Source organism: Cupressus sempervirens, chromosome 11, assembly GCF_028749045.1.
Source record: "Cupressus sempervirens isolate cs-2001-9-10 chromosome 11, ASM2874904v1, whole genome shotgun sequence".
NCBI lineage: Eukaryota > Viridiplantae > Streptophyta > Pinopsida > Cupressales > Cupressaceae > Cupressus > Cupressus sempervirens.
In genome coordinates this window covers 82,758,512-82,782,342 of record NC_143128.1, presented here as the reverse complement: position 1 = coordinate 82,782,342, position 23,831 = coordinate 82,758,512, and the positions used below count along the sequence as shown (strand labels likewise).

At 38.3% G+C, this 23,831-nt stretch overlaps 2 protein-coding genes across 3 annotated transcripts in view; both read left to right on the top strand.

Moving 5' to 3' along the window:
- Window positions 1-23,831, top strand: part of LOC149528330 (uncharacterized) — a 58,512-nt gene that overhangs the window by 25,226 nt on the left and 9,455 nt on the right. The window lies entirely within an intron of this gene.
- On the top strand, window positions 12,395-14,993 carry LOC149528331 (uncharacterized). The gene is made up of 3 exons (XM_089810847.1): window positions 12,395-13,786; window positions 13,922-14,210; window positions 14,329-14,993. Exons 1-3 carry the CDS (start codon window positions 13,038-13,040, stop codon window positions 14,869-14,871), a joined length of 1,581 nt encoding a protein of 526 aa, XP_089666973.1. The 5' UTR covers window positions 12,395-13,037; the 3' UTR covers window positions 14,872-14,993.

Sequence of the window (23,831 nt, the reverse complement as noted above, 5' to 3'; positions counted from 1 at the left end):
ATATAACTTAAAAACACTATAACATCATCAAATAGAAGCTAACATACATAAATAAGAAACATAAATGATAAATCCATCACATACATAAAATCTAAATTTGTAGCTGAAGTAAATATAAAACATAGGATCATATGACACAGATAATAGAATTATAAATGTTGTCAAATTCTAAATGTATGTAAGATCCATAACACCAATGACATTGAATCATAAATTTATGTAGAATCCATAAAACCAATGACATTGAATCATAAATGTATGTAACTATAAAGTGTAAAGTGTAACGATATTCCACAGAGTCTATAGGATTAAAACATTTGCATGCTGTTTAGTTTTAATCAGTCTGCAGAACACTTGTTTCTTCATACAATCTGCTCACATGATACTCCAGAGACTACATCTTTTCAGACATACTTCAATTATGTTAATCTGATCTTTACAAAAGTTTCTTTGTCACAATCATCAGATTTCAAACAACAAATACAAACATATGGCAATCTGGAAAATAAACCTTTCTTTTATAAGAATACAATCTTCAGATTCATTACTTACAGAATCTTTCTATGCTGCCTTTGTTTTATCAGAAAAGTTAATTTCATAAAATCCATTCACAAAACATTAAAACTCCTTTGAATAGCCGATTTATACCCCCTAGTCATGGCAATTTTAGGCAATTTATGGTGAATCGCTGAGTTGGGCGATTTCTGACCAAAAATTGGCTGATTAACTCACCAAGTTAGCATTACTTGGCAGCCTTGAATTGAATCGCAGAATCACCTGAATCATGGTGATTCTGGGATCTCTGATCTATATTAATGTTGATCCTTTGAGCCCTTTCAGATTTACTCGGTGACCTGTGGAAATCAATAATAAACCTTTGGCATTACAACAATGGTGTTCTATTCAAAAGTGGTCCAGTGAAAGCATAAAAACGTTGGGCCATATCATAAAGATGAAGGTATTATCGCTAGGGATGTCATTAGATCTATTTATGATATTCCACTCCCAAAAAAAGAGCTAGTCTCTAATAGTTTTTATCTTAGTTTCTGTTAATGTATAGATTAGTTGAAGAGTTATTCATAAATGCTTATATATATATATATATATATGTATATGTATATATGCAGATATCCTAAAATATAAATATGAATACATAAGTTATAAATAAACTAATCACCTCACATTGTTATATTATTATCTCCTTCCATCAATTTATTTGAGTGACGACATGTTATCGGGTGTCGTCATGTTATCTATTGTTAACGTTAGTTTGTCTAATGTTTACATTAAGCCACATCTGATAGACGTGACTCAAATATGAGTCACGGCTATTGGTCGTGACTCTTGAACAAAGCCGCACTCATATAAGGAGCCATCATTGCTGACTTTGTAATATACAGCGAACACAAGTTACATAAGCCTTCCAGTATATATTGTAGAGTAGTGGATACTTCATACCATCTTCCAGTATATATTGCAGAGCAGCGGATACTTCATACTATCCTCAGTATTATATTATATCCTTGTCTTGAGTAGTTATTCTGAATAATATAAGTCTAAAGTCTGATACTTTAACAATTTCTAAATTTGCAAGTCAGAGGCCGGATCCAGATTTGGGTCCGTTCGGGATCTGGATCCTTGCTTGGATCCGAACGGATCCACAGGCAGGAATGAGGATCCGTAGCACAACAAGCATTAAAAATAAATATTTAGTGGGCCAATTTGCAATTTTTTATGTTTTTTTTTGTTTGAACTCTAAAGATGCCCCTTTTATTCATTATGCACGTTCATTCGCTCTTTGATTTTGCTCTCTCATAGTTGCTAGTTTGAAGTAAAGTGTTTGGATTTGAAGGAGATCGGTTGTGGAGCTGCAGGATCTGAACGAGTCCATAGGCAGGAATGAGGATCCTGTCTGGATCCTCGAGGATCCAGGGTGGATCCACAGCACAACAAGCATTGAAAATAAATATTTAGTGGGCCTATTTGCAATTTTTTATGTTTTTTTTTGTCTAAACCCTAAAAATGCCCCTTTTATTCATTATGCATGTTTATTTGCTCTTTGATTTTGCTCTCTCATAGTTGCTAGTTTGAAATAAAGTGTTTGGATTCAAAGAAGATCGGTTGTGGAGCTACAAATACCTTGCAAGAAGTGTTTAAGGTATGCATTTCAACCATTTTCTTTAGTTCTTTCATAGATTATTGATTTATTTCTAGTTTTGCAAACTTTCAAGTTTTTGTGTAAGTGTTAAAGCGTGGTTTTCTTTCTTCTATTTTCTAGATTGCATGAATAAAACAATGAGTAGTTAAGGCTTAGTGGGTGGGGTTGGATTATCAGATCTCAAAATTGATAAGGGGTCTCTTTTATGAAGACACACAACAAGAATCACACAATGTCCTGGGGGTGGATCATACATATGGAAATGCAATTATTGCAATGTACAATATAGAAGCTCCTATTTCCGAATGAAACTACATTTTTTGGGCCCTATGGGTGAAGGAATTAACATGTGTGAGGGTAGTGCAAGAGACAAGAAGGGATTACCAGCTGCACAAATAACAACGTTAGCAAAAGAGCAAGAAGATGTTGATGGAGCAATTGCACTTGCATATTAGTTCAACCTTTGAAGAAATGGAAACTTTACTTGATGCCTAAGGAATTTGTATTATACACTGATCATTAAGCCTTATAGTACTTGGGTAGTTAGAATAAGTTGAATTAGAGACACATGAAGTGGGTAGATGTAAGAACCCCAAATAGGCTCTACGCTGATCACTGTTTGTTTCCCTGGGTGTAATGATTGTTTTTGGTTTGTTTTTGAATGTTTTAAGCTGTTTTTGGGTTTTTGAGTTGATGAAAAGAAAATACAAATATTGAAAACTAATCTTACCTAAAATTATAACTCAAATCTGATTGTAATGCTAATCAAATTCATTTATTCAGATGGCTCCTAATGTATGTACAATACTTATTGCTGGAAGAATACATTAAAAACATCATCATTAATAGTTGAAAACCTGATTTTTGTCTCCAATACGCAACCACGCTGCTGGTTGCTTCCTCCTTGGGCAGCGCCTATCAAAAACCGCAATATTAAATTTCTGATTTTTAATTCACTGTAGCGCTGTACTGTTCACAGCACTGTAGCTGCTGTTATAACCCCTTCCAACCTGTAAACAGATTCATCCAATTCTTTCCTACTAAAACACAATATTGACTCCAGAATGAAGTCAACTCACAGGTAAAATTCAAGTGATATTTCACACCCTCAAATTGCATCAACTCTGAAGATACTACGTTCTCCACAATCTGAATTCTTCTCAAACTTGTAGAAACCCTTGTTGCCACAACTTCAAGAAATTTCACAAGGCAAAGTTTTTAAGCAATTCTCATAACCTGCTCTTGAAGGAAGACAAGGTTTGTTTATAAGGACTCCTCAACTCCAGAATGAGTCTCCACGTTCAATGTGGGATAAAAGATATAATAATAACATAAAAAATGTTATTATATTAAAATTTAGAAAATCCCTTTTAATTTTTCCATAAGCTTGGACCACAATTAATTGAAACAATGGCCCCTTTTATGATATCATGACCCTCACTTAAGTTATATATTATAACTTAACAATATAGGCTCAAAACCAATAATGTTTATTTTAACTAAATAAACATTAATATCTCCATTATTACTCAACATTTTTGAATGTCGTTTGGACTGGGAGCTAACATGATAGAATTGCATATGACCATACCCCTTTTCTAAAAATAGCAGGGGTCTATCTTTATAACTCCAAAACTGCTAAAAATAGCCTAACCAAGCCAAACTCAAAGCAAAAACTCATCATAAACAAACTCTGGCAACCCAAAAGAGTACTCTGCTCTGGTCCTTGGAGGATCTCCACACCAAGGTGACCCTCTATCCAATCTTATTAGCCTACGAGGGTCTCTGATAGGCTAATCACCAGCTAAAGTGATGTCTCTAGCTAGAAGAGGACATCACAGTCCGCCCTCCCTGAAATTGCTTGTCCTCAAGCAATCTCAACTCTGGATGCTGTAAAATCTCCTCGCTCTCCCAAGTAGCATCCTCTACCGGCAAATCCTTCCACTTCACCAAATATTCCCGGATGGTACGTCTCCTCAAGTTCCTCTCTCTAAAATCAATGATAGCCTCCGGTATCAAAACAAGTTTTCCCTCATCATCCAGGGGTGGTAGTACTGTAGAAGGCACAATATGATGCCCTAGCGCCTTCTTGAGGCGTGACACATGAAAAACATTGTGCACCTTGCTCTCCGCCGGCAAGTCTAACTCATAAGCCACCTCTCCCACTTTCCTGATGATCCTAAATGGACCATAGTATCGTGGCTTGAGTTTCTCGGCACCACTCTTCTTGAGAGTGGATTGACGGTAAGGCTGCAACATGAGATACACCATGTCTCCAACCTCAAAAGTCCGCTCAGTCCTCTTCTGATTTGCATATTGCTTCTGCTGATTTTGTGCCTTAGATTATCCTTGAGAGTCTTAACAAGGTTTTGACTCTCCTGTAATAAATCACCTGCACTGGGCACTCTACTGTCACTCAAAAGCAGATCCATAAAATTGGGTGCCTCATACCCATACAGGGCCATAAAGGGTGACATCTGAATAGACATGTGATAAGTGGTATTGTAGCAATACTCACAGAGATAAATCCACTTTACCCATGCCCTCTGTTGCCCTGCTATATAATTTCTGAGATATCACTCCACCCATTTGTTTACTATCTCTGTTTGACCATCTGTCTGAGGGTGGTAGCTAGTACTTGGAGTGAGCTCTGTCGCACACAACCTGAATAGCTCCTGCCAAAAGTGACTCATAAACCTGCTGTCTCTGTCACTTACAATGCTCCGAGGTAAGCCATGTAATCTGAATATCTCTTTGAAGAACAACTCTGCCACCTGTGTAGCAGTGTATGTAGCAGTGATCGGAAAGAATTGTGCAAACTTCGTAAGGCGATCCACAACCACATATATGCAGTCCCTGCCTTGGGTTCTAGGCAGTCCTGTGATGAAGTCCATAGACAAACACTCCCACTTCCTATCAGGAATCGGAAGTGGCTGAAGTAAACCGGCTGAATAGGAGTGTTCTTGCTTATTCTGCTGGCAAGTGGGACACTCCCTAACATACTGAAGTACCTCTGCTTTGAGCCCTTTCCATGTGAATCGCTCTCTAATCTGTCGGTATGTCTTGTAGAAACCAGGATGTCCTACCATAGGTGAATCATGAAAAGATTTCAAAACCACCCTCCTCACTATTGATCTTGGGACCAAAAATATTCGTCCTTTGTAAATGATGAGCTCATCCACAAGGGTGTATCTGCTGTCCTGAATAGTCCCATCTATGAATCCAACTGCCCAAGTGTCCTTTGCATACTCTGCAAGGATCAAGTGTCTCCAATCCTCCGATATGTCTGTCAATAAGCTCAAATGGGGCCTACGTGATAAGGCATCAACAACTACATTCTGTGTCCCCTTAAAATATGTAATGTCAAAGTCATAGGACTGTAACTTGCTCACCCACTTTTGCTGCCTATTATTGAGATCTCGCTGCCCCAAAAAGTGTCTTAGGCTATTATGGTCGGTTTTGATACAAAATTTGCTACCTATCAAATATTGCTTGAATTTGGCCAAAGCATGCATAATGGCTAACATCTCCTTATCATATATGCTGAAGCTCCGCTCTGGCCCTCTCAATTTCCTGCTCTCATAAGCAATAGGGTGCTTCTCCTGCATAAGCACCGCTCCAATGCCCTCTCCGGAAGCATCACAATGTAGCTCAAAAGGTATTCTGAAATCTGGTAATGCTAACACTGGACAAGAAGTCATCAACCCCTTAAATTTCTCAAAACACTCCTGTGCCTCAAGAGTCCACAAGAAAGCTCCCTTTCTCATCAAATCTGTCAAGGGTGCCGCATGCCTGGAATATCCATCCACAAACCTCCTATAGAAACAACATTGTCCTAGAAAGCCCCTCAACTGTGTAAGGTTCACCGGTGAAGGCCACTCCACAATGGCACGAATCTTTTCAGGATCCATGCACACGCCCTCTGCACTGATGATGTGACCCAAGTACAAGAACTCTGTCATGCCCAAATCACACTTCGACTCCTTTGCATACAAGGATTCTCTGTCCAATATACCCAGCACCGTGTCCAGGTGAACCAAGTGCTCCTCCCAAGATCTACTATATACCAAGATATCATCGAAGAAGACAAGTACAAATCTCCTCAACTGAGGATGGAAAACCCTATTCATTGTTGCTTGAAAAGTAGCAGGTGCGTTAGTTAGCCCAAATGGCATAACTACAAACTCAAAATGGCCACAATGACATCTAAAGGCTGTTTTCTCGATGTCCTGCTCTCTAACTCTGATCTGGTGATAGCCTGATCTCAAATCTATCTTTGAGAAGAAGCAAGCTCCATGAAGCTCATCTATCAACTCATCGATCCTGGGAATGGGGTATCTGTTTTTAATCATCTTCCTATTAAGCACTCTGTAATCAATGCACATCCTCAATGTCCCATCCTTCTTCTTTACTAACACCACTGAAGAAGCAAAAGGAGACTTACTTGGTCTAATGTGGCCCATAGCAAGTAACTCCTTTATGGTTTTCTCAATTTCATCCTTCAACCTCTTCGGGTGCCTGTAAGGTGTAATCATGATGGGCTTAGCCCCCTCCTCTAACTCAATGATGTGCTCAATACCTCTGTCTGGTGGTCTACCTGGTGGAATGTCACTGAACACCTTAGAGTGTTTAACTCTAAGCTCCTGAATATCAGGAGGATATTCAATCTTATGCTGTCCCTCTTGTGATGGCATCAACATGCACTTTGCTGCCCACTCTACCTGATCATGTCGAATCAATCTAGCCATTCTACGAAAAGAGACCATCCTGAGATCACTGTCCCTGATTGCCTTAAGAATATGTGTCTTCCCATTCACTTTAAACCTCATCTCCATCTCCTTGAGGTTAAGAGTGAACTCACCAATATCGTGCAACCAACTCATCCCAAGAACTATATCTGTATCTCCCATAGGTACAACATAAAAATCTGCCTTAAAGTCATAATTATTAACTTTCAATGGGAGTCCAGTGATCCTACGATCACATTTGAGGACATAGCCATCCGCTACCCTCACTCCAATTCCCCCAAACTCCTCTGTTTGTATGCCACGCTTCTCCACCATCCTAGCATCAATGAAATTATGAGTGGCACCTGTATCAACCAAGGTTATGACTCGCTGTCCAGCAACTACTCCTCTCATCCGGAATGACCCTTCTTGCTTAATACTAGTGAGACGAGCTTCCCTAAGTTGCCCATCTCCTTCCCCATCCTTGGACTCCATTTTAGACAAGTTTTCAGCCTTGTCTTCTTCTTTTTCACCATCTATTTCCTCTATATCAGACTGCTGATCTGAATTATCTGATTCTGATTCCTCATAGTATGCCCACATAACTCTGTTAGCTTTTCCCTTTGGCCTAAGAGGACAATCATGGTTTGCATCATAGGGTCCCTTACAGTAGAAACATAATTTTCTCTTCCTCATATCATTTAATGTTTCCTTGTCAAAAGGTGCTGGAGTTTTATCTTTAGAATCATTTTAAAAATCAGTCCTCTCTGATTTTTTATAAAATGGTTTGTTATCCTTACTAGAAGATGCTCCTTTGGACTGAAATTTGTTTGTTAGGACTGCATGTTCCATACTTCTTGCCTTTTTCATCACTTCCTGTAAAAAAATAGGATCAAATGCCTTTATCCAACCTCTCAGTGGTTCGGATAGGCCCTCAATGAAAAGAACTATCAATCTATGCTCAGAAATGTTTGGCACCATGACTGCCAACCGCTGAAATTCACCAATGAAATACTCCAAGTTGCCTGTTTGTTTCAGTTTTGCTAAGCCCCAGAAGTAAATCTCTGGATCTTTCTTGTCAAATCTTTCAACCAACCTATCCACGAAGTCTTGGTATTCTGTCACCTGGTTATGCTGAAGTGTTACCATACCATGGTACCACCAATCATGTGCTATTCCTTCCAAATGCAAGGTGGCATATTTGATAGCTTCAATCTTTGTCATTGGCCTTAGTGCCAAAAATGTGTCAAGCTTATGAATCCAAGCTTGAGCTGTCATCTTACCACTTCCATCAAATGTAGGCATAGTAAGCTTGCCTATAGCCCTCTTCAGCTCACTATTTTGACCTCTAGGCCTCCTATCTTGTTTGAGTGACCTATAATGCTCTCTCCTCTGATTTACAAAGCGTTCAAAGGTCATCCTCTCCCGAACCTGCGGAGCTAATAATTCCCATTCATCGTTTGCAGCCATGAGTGCATCTGCAAATATGAGGTCTTCTGTCGCCTCCTCTACTGGAGCTTCTTCTGGCTCCTCTGGAACAAATGTAGGGTGTGTAGGCCTATCAGCTGTTCTGGAATGGGTCCGTTGTGGTCTCTGATTACCTGTAGCACTCCTGTTATCTCCCTGTTCTTTCGGCTCCCCATTTTGTCTAACAGGTGGGTTCATCCTTTCTACCATAGTAGTGAGTGCTTGTAATGCCTGTGCCATCTGCTGCTGCCCTGTAACCATAGCACGGTAGAATTCTCTGGTATCCTGATCATCATTATTCCTCCTGTTCCTAGGTGGACTACCATCATGCCTCTCTTCCATATTTCCTGTTTCCTGTAACTATTCTCTTTCAATCAGATCTCTCCTATGAGTATGGTACCTGTGTGGTCCAATTTTAAGTGGCTGCATATGACTCCCCAAACCCTCAGGATGGCAGGAATGAGGCTCTGATACCAATGTAAGAACCCCAAATAGGCTCTACGCTGATCACTGTTTGTTTCCTTGGGTGTAATGATTGTTTTTGGTTTGTTTTTGAATGTTTTAAGCTGTTTTTGGGTTTTTGAGTTGAAGAAAAGAAAATACAAATATTGAAAACTAATCTTACCTAAAATTATAACTCAAATCTGATTATAATGCTAATCAAATTCATTTATTCAGATGGCTCCTAATGTATGTACAATACTTATTGCTGGAAGAATACATTAAAAACATCATCATTAATAGTTGAAAACCTGATTTTTGTCTCCAATATGCAACCACGCTGCTGGTTGCTTCCTCCTTGGGCAGCGCCTATAAAAAACTGCAATATTAAATTTCTGATTTTTAATTCACTGTAGCGCTTGCTGTTCATAGCACTGTAGCTGCTGTTATAACCCCTTCCAACCTGTAAACAGATTCATCCAATTCTTTCCTACTAAAACACAATATTGACTCCAAAATGAAGTCAACTCACAGGCAAAATTCAAGTGATATTTCACACCCTCAAATTGCATCAACTCTGAAGATACTACGTTCTCCACAGTCTGAATTCTTCTCAAACTTGTAGAAACCCTTGTTGCCACAACTTCAAGAAATTTCACAAGGCAAAGTTTTTAAGCAATTCTCATAACTTGCTCTTGAAGGAAGACAAGGTTTGTTTATAAGGACTCCTCAACTCCAGAATGAGTCTCCACGCTCAATATGGGATAAAAGATATAATAATAACATAAAAAATGTTATTACATTAAAACTTATAAAATCCCTTTTAATTTTTCCATAAGCTTGGACCCACAATTAATTGAAACAATGGCCCCTTTTATGATATGATGACCCTCACTTAAGTTATATATTATAACTTAACAATATAGGCTCAAAACCAATAATGTTTATTTTAACTAAATAAACATTAATATCTCCATTATTACTCAACATTTTTGAATGTCGTTTGGACTAGGAGCTAACATGATAGAACTGCATATGACCATACGCCTTTTCTAAAAATAGCAGGGGTCTATCTTTATAACTCCAAAACTGCTAAAAATAGCCTGACCAAGCCAAACTCAAAGCAAAAACTCATCATAAACAAACTCTGGCAACCCAAAAGAGTACTCTGCTCTGGTCCTTGGAGGATCTCCACACCAAGGTGACCCTCTATCCAATCTTATTAGTCTACGAGGGTCTCTAATAGGCTAATCACCAGCTAAAGTGATGTCTCTAGCTAGAAGGGGACATCACAGTAGAGTATATGCCAAAATTTTCTTTTGTATTGAAACATAAGAGTGAACAGTCAAATAAAGTAGTAGATGCCTTGAACAAAAGAAGAAGCTTATTGTCAGAGATTAGTATCGAAGTACTTGGATTTGATGGTTTGAAGAACTTGTATGAAATTGATTCTGATTTTGTAAAACTTGGGAAGGCTTGTAAGAATCACATACTTGATAAGCAAAACAAATGGGTTGATTATATCATTCAATAAGGCATGTTGTTTAAAGAAATTCAGTTGTGTATACCAAGAGGATCTATGAGGGCAAGCTGTAATATCCCCTGCGCTCAAGGAATATTGTCCAACACTTGTATGCTGCCTTTTAATGTTACAAAATTTGCAAATGATATTTCAATGCCTCTTACAATGAACTAATATGCAAGTGCAATTCTTTTGGTACTTTCAATGCATATACACGGAGACTAGATATGGAATGCATACCTACAACCAATTGACATTTTGACAAACAATTGACATACAACTATTATGCTGATCATATATGCTATTAGGTGGACATTTCGTCAAACAAATGGTATGCAACATGTATCTCCTTTATTGAATTCATTCTCATATACAATGTTGCTATGAGTTTGCCAAGACAAATGGGCTTACAATAATGACTATAGTAATGCCAAAATCTGATTCTGAATTATCACAGTAAAATCATTTGCCTAAAAATTACAATGCTAACTGCTGATAGCTGCAAGAGGAACTTGATAATAGTGATGCCCAAGGATGGAGATGAATCAAGCCTAAGTACTGTAGCGTGGCATCATTCTTGCGTACTGTAGTAGCCAACAATAATTGTATTCTCCAATTTAAGCGCAGACAAAACTCTTGAATTGAAGCTCTCTTGAATACCAAATTCAGTGGATATTTCACCACCTTAAATGGTTGCAACACTAAAGAGTTGACATTCTCTAATGGCCGATTGAAATCAGAAACCTTAGTTTCTTCTCCCAAGTTTATATCAAATGCAATTCACAATAATTGGATCATTAACAATGAAGCTTTCCTCTCTATTTATTCTTTTCCTTCACCCTTCTAGAAGGAAATAAAATATTATTTAATTGCATTCTCTAGGAGCTTCCCCCTTTCCAATACAATAATTTATTGTATTTCTAAAAAATGCACTCTCTAGAAGCTTCTCCCTTGCAATACAATAATTAATTGTGCTTCTAGAAAATTAAATTAATTAAATATAGTCACTTTTTAATTTTAATTTTTTTTAATGACTTTATAAGAAATTAATTTAATCAATTTCTCCTTATTTCTTCATTTAGCCTTCGGAGAATGTAAAGGCTAAGAACTCCACTGAGTTGCTAAAAAGATGGGGATATTACAAAAGCATCATTAAGGAGAAATATAGCGGTGGACTTGCGGGACATTTTGGGATTGATAAGACAATGAAGTTGATTTCTGAAAGATACTTTTGGCCACAGATGTGTAAGGATGTTGAAGTTGGTAAAGAGTTGCAGAGTTTGTCAAGTAGCTAAAGGAACTAGTGAGAATGTGGGCTTGTATACACTGTTACATGTTCCTAGTAAATTATGGGAAGATATCAGTATGGACTTTGTTTATGCAGTACCGAGTACTCAAAGAGGCTATGCTCCATGGGGACGCGTCCCCTGCCTTTGTACCCTAGTACCCGTACCGGGTACGAAACGGGGACGCGGGTACAAATTTTGGCCGTACCCTGCGACGTCCCTTTTTGAGGGGAAAGGGGACGGTCCCCGAAATGCCAAAAAAAGTTTCATAGGAAACTTGGTTACGGTTCCCGTCCCTCGCCCATACCCTTTTGCCCACGCCGTCCCCTATTTTCCAGCCGGCCGCGGGTGAGTTAAAAAGTTAAAAAAAATGGTTTTTAAAAAAAAAAAATTATTCTTTTCTATTCTGCCTAGGGCCCACATGGATGTTAAGTTGTTAACCCTAATGTGTCTTCTTAAATAGTTAAGTTGGAGTTCATTGCTCATTTGGAGTTGTTTGCAAGTTGGGAAGAGGAAGAGGAAAACATTGAATATTCAACAACAACAAAAGAGGAGTGTGTTTTGGAGGTGGAAGAGAAAGTTTTGCCTTCATTTCTACTTCATTCCAGGTATGGTTTTTATTTTCTTTTTGTTTGATTCAAACTTCACTGTTGTTTGTTGTCATTTTTCATTTTTTTCAATGACATAGAGAGGGCATGTTAATGAAACATTGAAATATTTTTTTTTTCTATAACTTGCAGCAGTATACTATAAATCATTGTAAAATCCAAAGGCAAAAACATGAGCAGCAGTGGAGTGTGGGAAGTAGTGATAGCATGGAAGTTGCCATGCAAGAAACTCAAGTGTCACAATTACAAAGACCAAGAAAAAGACCTAGGGCAGCCATTGATGAGCCTAATGTAGATGTCCCTATGGAAGATGCAATGCCTAATCCATTTGAGTGCCCTTCCAAATCCCTAAAACAATATGCCAAAGGCCCATTCAACCCTAAGAAACCTCTCCTACAATTTGCCACAAAAGTAGACAAGAATAAGAAGAAAAATTCGGGGGGTAGTAGGGAATGGGAGTGTCATTTATGTAAGAACCATTATTTTGGGAGCTACACAAGAGTGTATTGCCATCTTTTATGGATAAGTGGGCAAGGGGTGAAATGTTGCAAAAAAATTACGGAGGAAGAAAAACTTGAGGCCAATAGGTTGTATGTGGAGGGGGAGTTATTGAAATCCGGGGGTCCTATGAGTAGCACACCCACACCCTCATTGACTCCCACTAGCACTGTTAGTAAAGGGAAGGGAAAGGCCAAGACTAAGAGAGATACCAATGTGGCTGATTTATTTAACATACAAGCAAAAGATAGAGCTGAAGAGTCCATTGGCAGATTTCTTGTTGCTCATGGCATACCATACCATGTTTCTCGTTCCTGATTCTATAAACAAATGTGCAAAGATATTTATGCTGCTGGTCCCTCATTTGTACCACCAGGAGAGACTAAATTACGCACCACTATCCTTGACAAAGAGTACTCAAAAGTAAACATTTTGATGGAGGATATGAGGCAAACATGGATGAGTGATGGATGTTCTATTATCATGGATGGTTGGACCGATATCAAACATCGGCCACTCATCAATCTTATTGTCACTAGTACAGCAGGGGCCTATTTTCTTAGAGCCATTGATTGTTCGGGAAAAAAGAAGGATGCATCCTTCCAATTTCAGATTTTGAAGGATGCTATAGAAGAGGTAGGGACTTCAAATGTTGTGCAAGTAGTCACTGATTCAGCCCTTGTGTGTAAATCAGCTGGATTGATAGTAGAGAGCACCTATAGACACATTTTTTGGACCCCATGTTGTGTACATGCATTGAATAACACCTTGAAGGACTTTGGGAAAATTGATTGGATAAAGACTATGGTGTTTGAGGCTAGAGACGTGCAAATGTTTATTTGCAATCATCACACATCTCTTGCATTATTTAGGACATTTTCCAAAAAAGAATTCTTCAAGCCTGTGGAGACTCGATATGCTAGCTACTTCATTTTGTTGGAGAGGATGCTTGAGGTTCAAGAGGCCTTACAATCCATGGTGGTAAATGCAGAGTGGAATAGATGGCATGAATCAAGCACCCTAGATGGAAGACTTGTCAAACGAAGAATCCTAGATGAAAATTGGTGGACCACAATGAGGTAAGAAACTTAAGAATTGGTGGATATCATAATTGTTATTATTGCTGATTTAATAAATTTTTTTTTCTGATTTAAGCACTTGCTGATTTTTTTAACATATTATGTTTCTCACTTGCAATTTTCTTTCATTTGCAGATACATTTGCTCCTTCATTGACCCTATTGTGCAGGTCATTAGATATGCTGATACTGACTCTCCTAGCCTTGGAGAGATTTATGAGACCTTTGATAGCATGCTTGGGCAGATCAAGCAAGCTATTAAAGATAAGGAACCTACTTTGGAGTTCTATGAGGAGCATCTTAAGCCCATTGTAATGAAAAGGTGGAACACTATGAACAACCCACTTCATATGGCAGCCTATGCAGTCAATCCAAAATGGTATGCACCAAGGCTTGGGAGAGTGCCTCCATCTAATGATGAGGAGGTGAGTTTAATTTATTAAAGAATTCTGATTTTATAATACATTTTTAAATATTTTATTTTATTTGTAAAGTTTATAAACTCTAAGTTCTCACTTCTTAATTTTTGTTTGTTCAATATAGGTGAAGGAGGGCTTCTTCAAGGCCCTTTCAAAAATGTATAGTGCAGAGGATGCTGCAAAAATTCAAGGGCAATGGCTTGACTTTGCCAATCTTCGTGGTCCAACATTTGGTAGACTAGAGGCAAGGACTGATAGAGCTACATTAGCTCAAAAGGACCCGATTGGATGGTGGACATGGCATGGTAGAGATGCACCTGAGCTGAAAGCCCTTGCCACCCGTCTTCTCTCACAGGTTGCGAGTTCCTCTGCTGCAGAGAAGAATTGGTCTACATATAGCTTCATTCAATCGGTCAAGAGAACAACCTTACCTCTAGACGATCAGAGAAGCTTGTGGCTGTTCATAGTGTATTGCGACTACAGGAGCGACAGAGTCTTGAGTATCGACAGACTCCAGCACTACGTTGGGATGTTAATCCTGAGGATGCATTACAGATTGATGAGGATAACACACCCCCAGGGCTGCTTGGAGTTCCATTGGATGAGGACCCTCTGCCTACCCCTCCCAGTGATTCAGAGGATGAGATTGATGATGATCTTGATTTAGATAGAGATTTAGATTCCTAGAGGACAGCCATATATTTGGCTTTCTGCTTTTCAGATACTCAGATACATTATTGCTTTTGATTATTATGGAGTTGGACATCTCATTTACACTTCTAGTATTTACTTTCATTATGTCATTTTGATTTTCATTTCATGCATGATGATGATAGATTGATACTTGGAGCCTTTGGGCATTTTTGCTAATTGTATGCGATATTCGGATATATCATCATATCATATTCTCATTTTGATTCTAATCTTAATAGTTTTCAATTTCCATGTATTCTATGGTGAATGGTTTATCAATGTTATGATTTATCATTGTTATAGTATGCATATCAGAAATATATCTCTAAAGAAGTCTAATTCTCCATATATAAAAAATTTAAAATCCCCTATATTTTATAGCCGTCCCCTGAGGTCTCGTCTCCTAAATTTTGGCTTCGACCCGTACCCATACCGGAAACACGTTCCCGTCCCCTAAAACGTCCTCGTCTCGGAAACTCCGTGGAGCATAGCAAAGAGGTAATGATTCTATTTTTGTTGTAGTTGATCATTTTTCAACAATGGCACATTTCATCCCTTATATCACATGCAGTACACATAGCAGACCTATTTTTCAGAGAAATTGTGAGATTACATGGATTACCAAAGACTATTGTTTCAGTCAGAGATACTAAGTTTACTGGTTAATTTCATAGGACACTTTGGAAGAAGTTAAATACCGAGCTTAAGTTTAGTTCTACATTTCATCCACGCTTAGATGGACAAATTGAAGTTTTGAACAAAAGCTCGGCAACTTGTTAAGATGTTTGATTGGAGACAAAACTATTGTTTGGGACTTGATTGGAGACAAAACTATACTACGCAAGAACGATGCCGTGCTACAGTATTTATGCTTGATTCATCTCCGTCCTTCGACATCACTATTATCAGGTTCCTCTTGCAGCTATTAGTAGTTAACATTGTAGTTTTTTAGGGCATATGATTTTTCTGTGATAATTCAGAATCAGATTTTGGCATTATTGTAGTCATTATTGTAAGCCATTGTCTTGACAAACTTATAACAACATTGTACATGAGAATGAATTCAATAAAGGAGATAGCTGTTGCATACCATTTGTTTGACGAAATGTTCATCTAATAGCATTTATGATTAGCATAATAGTTGTATGTCAATTGTTTGTCAAAATGTCAGTTGGCTGTAGGTATACATTCCATATCTAGTTTCCATGTATATGCATTGAAAATATCAAAAGAACTGCACTTGCATTTAGTTCATTGTAAATGGCATTGTAATATCATTTGGGAACATTCTAAATTTCTTAGCATTGAAAGGCAGCAATACAAGTGTTTGGCAATATTCCTTCAGCTAAAATTAGTCAGTTTGGGCAAGGGATATTACATTTGTATTAGAGCTAAATCTTGCCATCCTGAGGGTTTAGCAATCATTGTTTTCACGGATTTTTCACTATCAGGCAAGCTTTGTTTGATAAGGAACAAGATTTTATCGGGTAGCCAGACACCATGGGTGATAGGCAAGAGCGTAGACCACCAAGAGACAATAGGAATGAGGATCAGGAAACATGAGAATTTTTCAGAGAAATGGTTACAAAACAAGAGCGAATGGCTCAGGCTTTACCGGCACTCACCACCATGGTTGAGCGCATGAACGCACAAGACAGATGAAATCAGGAACAAGGGAATAACAATAGTGCAATGGGATCACTTAGAACTCATAGAACTCTTTCCAGAACAGCAGATAGGCCTACACATCCGACCCAATACAGGAATCAACAAAGGAAGTTGAGGATGAGACATTTGTAGATATCCTTATGGCTGCAAATGATGAATGTGTTGCAGTGGCAGAGAAGAGAAATGCTATAGGAGGCAACATTGTTGAAAATGTAATAGGAAATTTAATGTTGTGTTTTAAATGCTTTTAGTTTTTGAAGTTTGTAATAACGTCTTACATGTGGTGGCATACCTAGAGTAGCAGTTCGATAAGCTCTCCAGATATAGCCACCTAGGACCAGGTGTGTGGATCTTAAATTAGAATAGTTTTTAATTCGTAGGTGGAGTGTTTAATGATTTTCAGAATCCAATAATAGGTAGTAGGCAGTTTTTTGGAATATTCCTGATTTAGACTGTCTAATATTGGTAGGAAAAGAACGTTTCAGATTCTTATCCTTTTTTTGGATAGAAGACATTCTTCTTTTCTAAAATAAGAAGAAAACGTTTCACATCCTTTAATTAGGAAAAGAAAATCAGTTTTAAAAGAGAGCCAGTCGGCTATGTAAGACAGAAAAAAAGAATCGAATTTGGAGAGATATGGAATTTTTTTTCATTTTGTCTTTGTGCAAGTTTTCGATGGTCTGAGTTTTGAACGGATTTTTCTTATCTTCTCACTGAAAACAAGTTGATAGTTTGCAGAAGATTAAAAAGTTTTAGTTTTGGGTCGAATTTGGTATGTTTGCAGAAAATTAGTCTCAGTGCGTGGGTAATATCTCCCAAATGCACCGTTGGATTTTCATGAGCTTTGGATATGTTATTATAGGCCTAATTATGCCCATCTTCACTAGAGGGATCGAAGAGTTTTGATCTGGTTCAAAAGTTATACATGTCTGTTCACAGGTCTATCTAGAGACAGCAAGAAGCAATGTTTTGTAGAAAAATGTACTCTGATGCGGGGTCAATATCTCGGGTTTGAACCGTTGGATTTCTCTCAAATTTTTATATGTCGTTTGAAACTTAGTTACGCAAAATATCAACGGTTGGATTGAGAAAATATTGTCTAGTTCAAAAGTTATACATGTCTGTTCACGGGTCTATCTAGAGACAGCAAGAAGCAATGTTTTGCAGAAAAATGTACTCCAATGCGTGGTCAATATCTCGGGTTTGAACCGTTGGATTTTTCTCAAATTTTTATATGTTGTTTGAAACCTAGTTACGCCAAATCTCAACGGTTGGATTGAGTAAATCTTTTTTGGTTCGAAAGTTATTCATGTCTGAGTGCAGCTCTATCCGGAGGCAGCAAGAAGATATTTTGGGGGATTTTTATTTTCAAAGTTTTGTTTTGAATCTGATTTTAGTGTGTGATCCTGGAGGTTGTAGATGCCCCTTGAAGCAACTCAGTTGAGTGACTGATTCCTCCTGAGTTTTCCAAGGTGTGGCTCTGCATCATTTTTGGTATCAGAGCTTGAGAGTTGCAGGTTGTGAAGTTATATGTTGAACGCCCCTGATCAAGATTCTTCAATAGGGTCAAACAAGATGGTGACCAATGTAGAGTTAGCGAAGAAGGTTGAGGAGCAAGAAGAACTTTACCAAAAAGAGAATAGTGAACTGAAGGGGATATTGGCAGAATTAGCCAGTAAGTTGGAACACATGAAGACTGTGGTTGAGAAGAAAGAAATGAAAGAAGAAGTAGAAGAGGAGGAAGAAGTACCCAAGGATGAGGAAGATGAAATATCTGAGAATGAGAAGCCATTTTTTAAAGCTTTAAAGGCTTTGGGAGGAAAACCCGTTGAGTTACCTATGTTTACAGGAAAGATGGACGCTGAATTAGTGTTGGAATGGATTGAAGCCTTAGAGAATCATTTTGAATGTGAGAAAGTTTCAGAATCACAACAAGTTAAATTTGCTAAGTCCAGAATGAAGGGAGCAGCCCTTACATGGTGGAATTTTGTGCAAGAAGAAAGGGTAAAAGAGGATAAAAGGAAGATTTGTTCCTGGAAGAAGATGGTGTCAATGATAAGAGAGACGTATCTCCCTGAAGACTATGAGGTACAGTTGCATCAGAAGAGGCAAAATCTCAGACAAAGGGATATGGATGTCTGTACTTATACAGAAGAGTTTCAGAAGTTAAGTCTAAGGTCAAAATTTGCAGAACCTGAGAGTATCAAGGTAGCAAGATACCTAAATGGTTTGAGGATGAACATACAAGAAGAGTTGCAGTTGCTGAGTCCTAATACCGTAGCCATGTGCTATCAGTTGGCTTTAAAGGTGGAAGAGAAAATCAAAAGGAGACAAGAAAATAATAACAGAGGCAGAGAAAGACAACCATTCAGAGGAAGAGGTACATTTAGCGGAAGGAGTCCAAATTTTCAGCCACAAACGGAGATGCATAATGAAGATAATAAGTTTGATAATTTTAGAGGAAGTTTCACAGGTAGAAGGCCAAATTTCAGAGGAAGATCACCAGGAAGGACAAATGGACCAATAAGATGCTACAACTGTAATCAGGAAGGTCATATGGCACACAAATGTCCAACAAAAGCAAGCTCTAGTACTCATGGTGAAAGGAGAATACACCTAGCACAAGAAGCGGATTTACAAGACGATTTAGACAGTTATGGTTATCCAGAAAAGGGGGAAGCACTTATGATGAGAAGAACACTGTTGAAAATGCCTGTCAAAGAAGAACCACCACAAAGGAAGTCCATTTTCAGAACTACCTGTAAATCTGGGGGAAAAGTTTGTAAGGTACTGGTAGACTCTGGTTCTACAGAAAATTTTGTGTCTCTTGAAATGGTGGAAAAGTTAAAGCTACCAAGAATACAACACCCGTATCCTTACAAAGTATCTTGGTTAAATAAAGGACAACAGACTATAGTAGAAGAGCAAGCTTGGGTGGAATTTCAGATTGGAGCCTATAAGGATAGATTATTGTTTGATATTGTTAATATGGATGCATGCCATTTATTTTTCGGCAGACCCTGGCAATATGATCTCAAGGCACATCATGGAGTGAAGAATACGTATACCATTACAAAGAATGGAAAGCTCATTGAATTGATACCTTTAGTTGAGCCAAGTCAAGAAGAATCAAAAGCCGCAGAAGCCAAAGTTATGGTGATGGGTAAGAAAGAATTCTTGAAAGAGGTGAAAGGAAAGAAGAGCCCACTCTTTGCACTGGTTCCGGTACTCAAAGACAAATTACAGAATGATGCTGAAAATCAGACTGAGAAAGAAAATTCAGAGATGGAGTCTTCAAACTTGAAGGTGGAAGTGATAGAAAAGAAGAAAAGAGAGGAAGAAGAAATGAGAAAACAAAAAGAAGAGGTAAGCAAGATAGAAGAGGAAATAAAAAGTTTGAGAAGGAAACGTGAAGAGAATGAAGCTAAGTTGAGAGAAAATAAAATGCAGAAAAAAGGAGTGCAGCAAGTAAATGTTGATGAGAAGAATAAAGAGGCAAGTTGAGTGTGATAAAGTTATGGTTGGAACAATAATGTGTCCTTTGAAAATAGAGAAGAGTACAATGTTGGAAGGTACTCCTATGGAAAAGATTTTGGAGGCAACTGATGAAGCCTTAAATATGCATAATGAAGAAAAATGTCAAGAGGAATGGCATGAAGATGAAGCTAAGGAATGTGTAACAGCAAGTTCTAAAAAAGAATCTGATTTATGGGAAAAATTTGCAGCCATTGTGGGAGAATGGAAAAGGCATGGCGGTAGTACGAAAACTCAGCTTGAAGAAGAAAGGAAAGAGTGCAATACTGTTATTGTTCTTTAGCAAAGTTGTAATAAGAAAGAGATATTTGAAAGTGAGATTACTACAGAAGATCAAGATGATGATAAATGTTTAATAAAGTAAGAAGAGATAAATACGATTCTTAAGATTCAAGATGTGAAACTGGTTGATAGTCAAGAAGCAGATAAGTTTATGGTTACTATTGATGAAGATAGATATGATGCACATTACATGGTGTATAAGGAAGCTCATATTCAAAAAGAGAACTCAAATAATTTTAATGCTGATGATATGTTTTCTTTTAATAATGTTTATGCAGGGATGCAGATTTCATGTATAGTGAATCATGCTGGAGAATTTTCTGTGACATTTACAGCATTAAAGAATCAAAGCTACAATGTGGAGAAGTTGGATATTATCTTTGTTTTTCTTGTATATATGCTCATCCTAGTTCAAAGAAATTGGAAAGTTCGAAAGAAGAATGAGATTCATTTCTACAACACATAATCTCAAGAGGACTTGAGATTCATTCTACAGGGGAGTATGCTGTAGTGGCAGAGAAGAGAAACGCTATAGGAGGCAACATTGTTGAAAATGTAATAGGAAATTTAATGTTGTGTTTTAAATGCTTTTAGTTTTTGAAGTTTGTAATAACGTCCTACATGTGGTGGCATACCTAGAGTAGCAGTTCGATAAGCTCTCCAGATATAGCCACCTAGGACCAGGTGTGTGGATCTTAAATTAGAATAGTTTTTAATTCGTAGGTGGAGTGTTCAATGATTTTCAGAATCCAATAATAGATAGTAGGCAGTTTTTTGGAATATTCCTGATTTAGACTGTCTAATATTGGTAGGAAAAGAACGTTTCAGATTCTTATCCTTTTTTTGGATAGAAGACATTCTTCTTCGGAGGATGGCTAGATTGATTCGACATGATTAGGTAGAGTGGGCAGCAGAGTGCATGTTAATGCTATCACAGGAGGGACAACAAAAGACTGAATATCCTCTTGATATTCAGAGCTTAGAGTTAAACACTCTAAGGTGTTCAGTGACATTCCACCAGGTAGACCACCAGATAGGGGTATTGAGCACATCATTGAGTTGAGGAGGGGGCTAAGCCCATCATGATTACATCTTACAGGCATCCAAAGAGGTTGAAGGATGAAATTGTAAAAAACCATAAAGGAGTTGCTACGGGCCACATTAGACCAAGTAAGTCTCCTTTCGCTTCTTCAGCGGTGTTTGTGAAAAAGAAGGATGGGACATTGAGGATGTGCATTGATTACAGGGTGCTTAATAGGAAGACAATTAAAAACAGGTACCCCATTCCCAGGATCATTGAGTTGATAGATGAGCTTCATGGAGCTTGCTTCTCAAAGATAGATTTGAGATTAGGTTATCACCAGATCAGAGTTAGAGAGCAGGACATCGAGAAGGAAACTTTTAGATGTCATTGTGGCCTTTTTGAGTTTGTAGTTATGTCATTTGGGCTAACTATCGCACCTGCTACTTTTTAGGCAACAATGAATAGGGTTTTAGGAAATTGGTACTTGTCTTCTTTAATGATATCTTGGTGTACAGTAGACCTTGGGAGGAGCAATTGGTTCATCTTGACACGGTGTTGGATATATTGGGTAGAAAGTCCTTGTATGCAACAGAGTCGAAATGTGATTTGGGTATGACAGAGTTGTTGTATTTGGGTCACATCATAAGTGTAGAAGGTGTACGCATAGATCCTAAAAAGCTTCATGCCATTGTGGAGTGGCCTTCACCAGTAAACCTTACACAATTGAGGGGCTTTGTGGGATTATGTGGTTTCTGCAGGAGGTTTCTGGATGGATATTCCAGGCATGCAACGCCTTTGACAGATTTGATGAGAAAGGGAGCTTTCTTGTGGACTCTTGAGGCACAATAGTGTTTTGAGAAATTTAAGGAGTTGATGACTTCCTGTTCAATGTTAGCGTTACTTGATTTTAGCAAACCGTTTGAGCTATATTGTGATGCTTCCAGAGAGGGCATTGGAGCGGTGCTTATGCAGGAGAAGCACCCTATTGCTTATGAGAGCAGGAAATTAAGAGGGCCAGAGTGGAGCTTCAGCATATATGATAAGGAGATGTTAGCCATAATGCATGCTTTGGCTAAATTCAGGTAATATTTGGTAGTTAGCAAATTTTGTATCAAAACCGACCATAATAGCCTAAAACACTTTTTGGGGCAGCGAGATCTCAATGATAGGCAGCAGAAGTGGGTGAGCAAGTTACAGTCCTATGACTTTGATATCACATATTTTAAGGGGACACAAAATGTAGTTGCTGATGCTTTATCACGTAGGCCCCATTTGAGCTTATTGACAGATATATCGGAGGACTGGAGACACTTGATTTTTGTAGAGTATGCAAAGGATGTGTGGAATGCCGGATTCATAGATGGAACTATTCAGGACAGTAGATACACCCTTGTGAATGAGCTCATCATTTACAAAGGGCGAATATTTTTTGTTTCAAGCTCAACAGTGAGGAGGATGGTTCTGAAATCTTTTCATGATTCACCTATGGCAGGACATCTTGGTTTCTACAAGACATACCGGTAGATTAGAGAGCACTTCACATGGAAAGGGCTCAAAGCAGAGGAACTTCAGGAGCGTCCCACTTGCCAGCAGAATAAGCAAGAACACTCCTATCCAACCGGTTTACTTCAACCACTTCCGATTCCTGATAGGAAGTGGGAGTGTTTATCTATGGACTTCATCATAGGCTACCTAGAGCCACTGCACATATGTGGTTGTGGATTGCCTTATGAAGTTTGCACACTTCTTTTCGATCACTGCTACATACACTGCTACACAGGTGGCAGAGTTGTTCTTCAAGGAGATATTCAGATTACATGGCTTACCTCGGAGCATTATGAGTGATAGAGACAACAGGTTTATGAGTCACTTTTGGTAGGAGCTATTCAGGTTGTGTGCGATAGTGCTCACTTCGAGTACTAGCTACCACTCTCAGACAAATGGTCAGATAGAGACAGTGAATAAATGGGTGGAGGGATATCTCATAAATTATATAGTAGGGCAACAGAAGGCATGGGTAAAGTGGATTTATCTTTGTGAGTATTGCTACAATACCACTTATCACATGTCTATTTAGATGTCACCCTTTATGGCCCTGTATGGGTATGAGGCACCCAATTTTATGGATCTGCTTTTGAGTGACAGTAGAGTGCCTAGTGCAGGTGATTTGTCACAGGAGAGAAAAGACATTGTTAATTGTAGACCAGAAAAGTATTGAGCGGACTTTTGAGGTTGGAGATATCGTGTATCTTATGTTCTAGCCTTACTGTCAATCCACTCTCAAGAAGAGTGGTGCCGAGAAACTTAAGCCATAATACTATGGTCCATTTAGGATTATCAAGAAAGGGGGAGAGGTGGCTTATGAGTTAGATTTTCTGGCGGAGAGCAAGGTGCACAACATTTTTCATGTGTCACGCCTCAAGAAG

What these genes read in the sequence shown, in the direction of transcription:
- LOC149528331 (XM_089810847.1), top strand. Translation starts at nt 13,038, where the DNA reads ATGTGCAAAGATATTTATGCTGCTGGTCCCTCATTTGTACCACCAGGA. An exon ending in AATTGGTGGACCACAATGAG is followed by an intron (nt 13,787 to 13,921) that starts GTAAGAAACTTA and finishes TTTCATTTGCAG; the next exon opens with ATACATTTGCTCCTTCATTG. An exon ending in CTCCATCTAATGATGAGGAG is followed by an intron (nt 14,211 to 14,328) that starts GTGAGTTTAATT and finishes TGTTCAATATAG; the next exon opens with GTGAAGGAGGGCTTCTTCAA.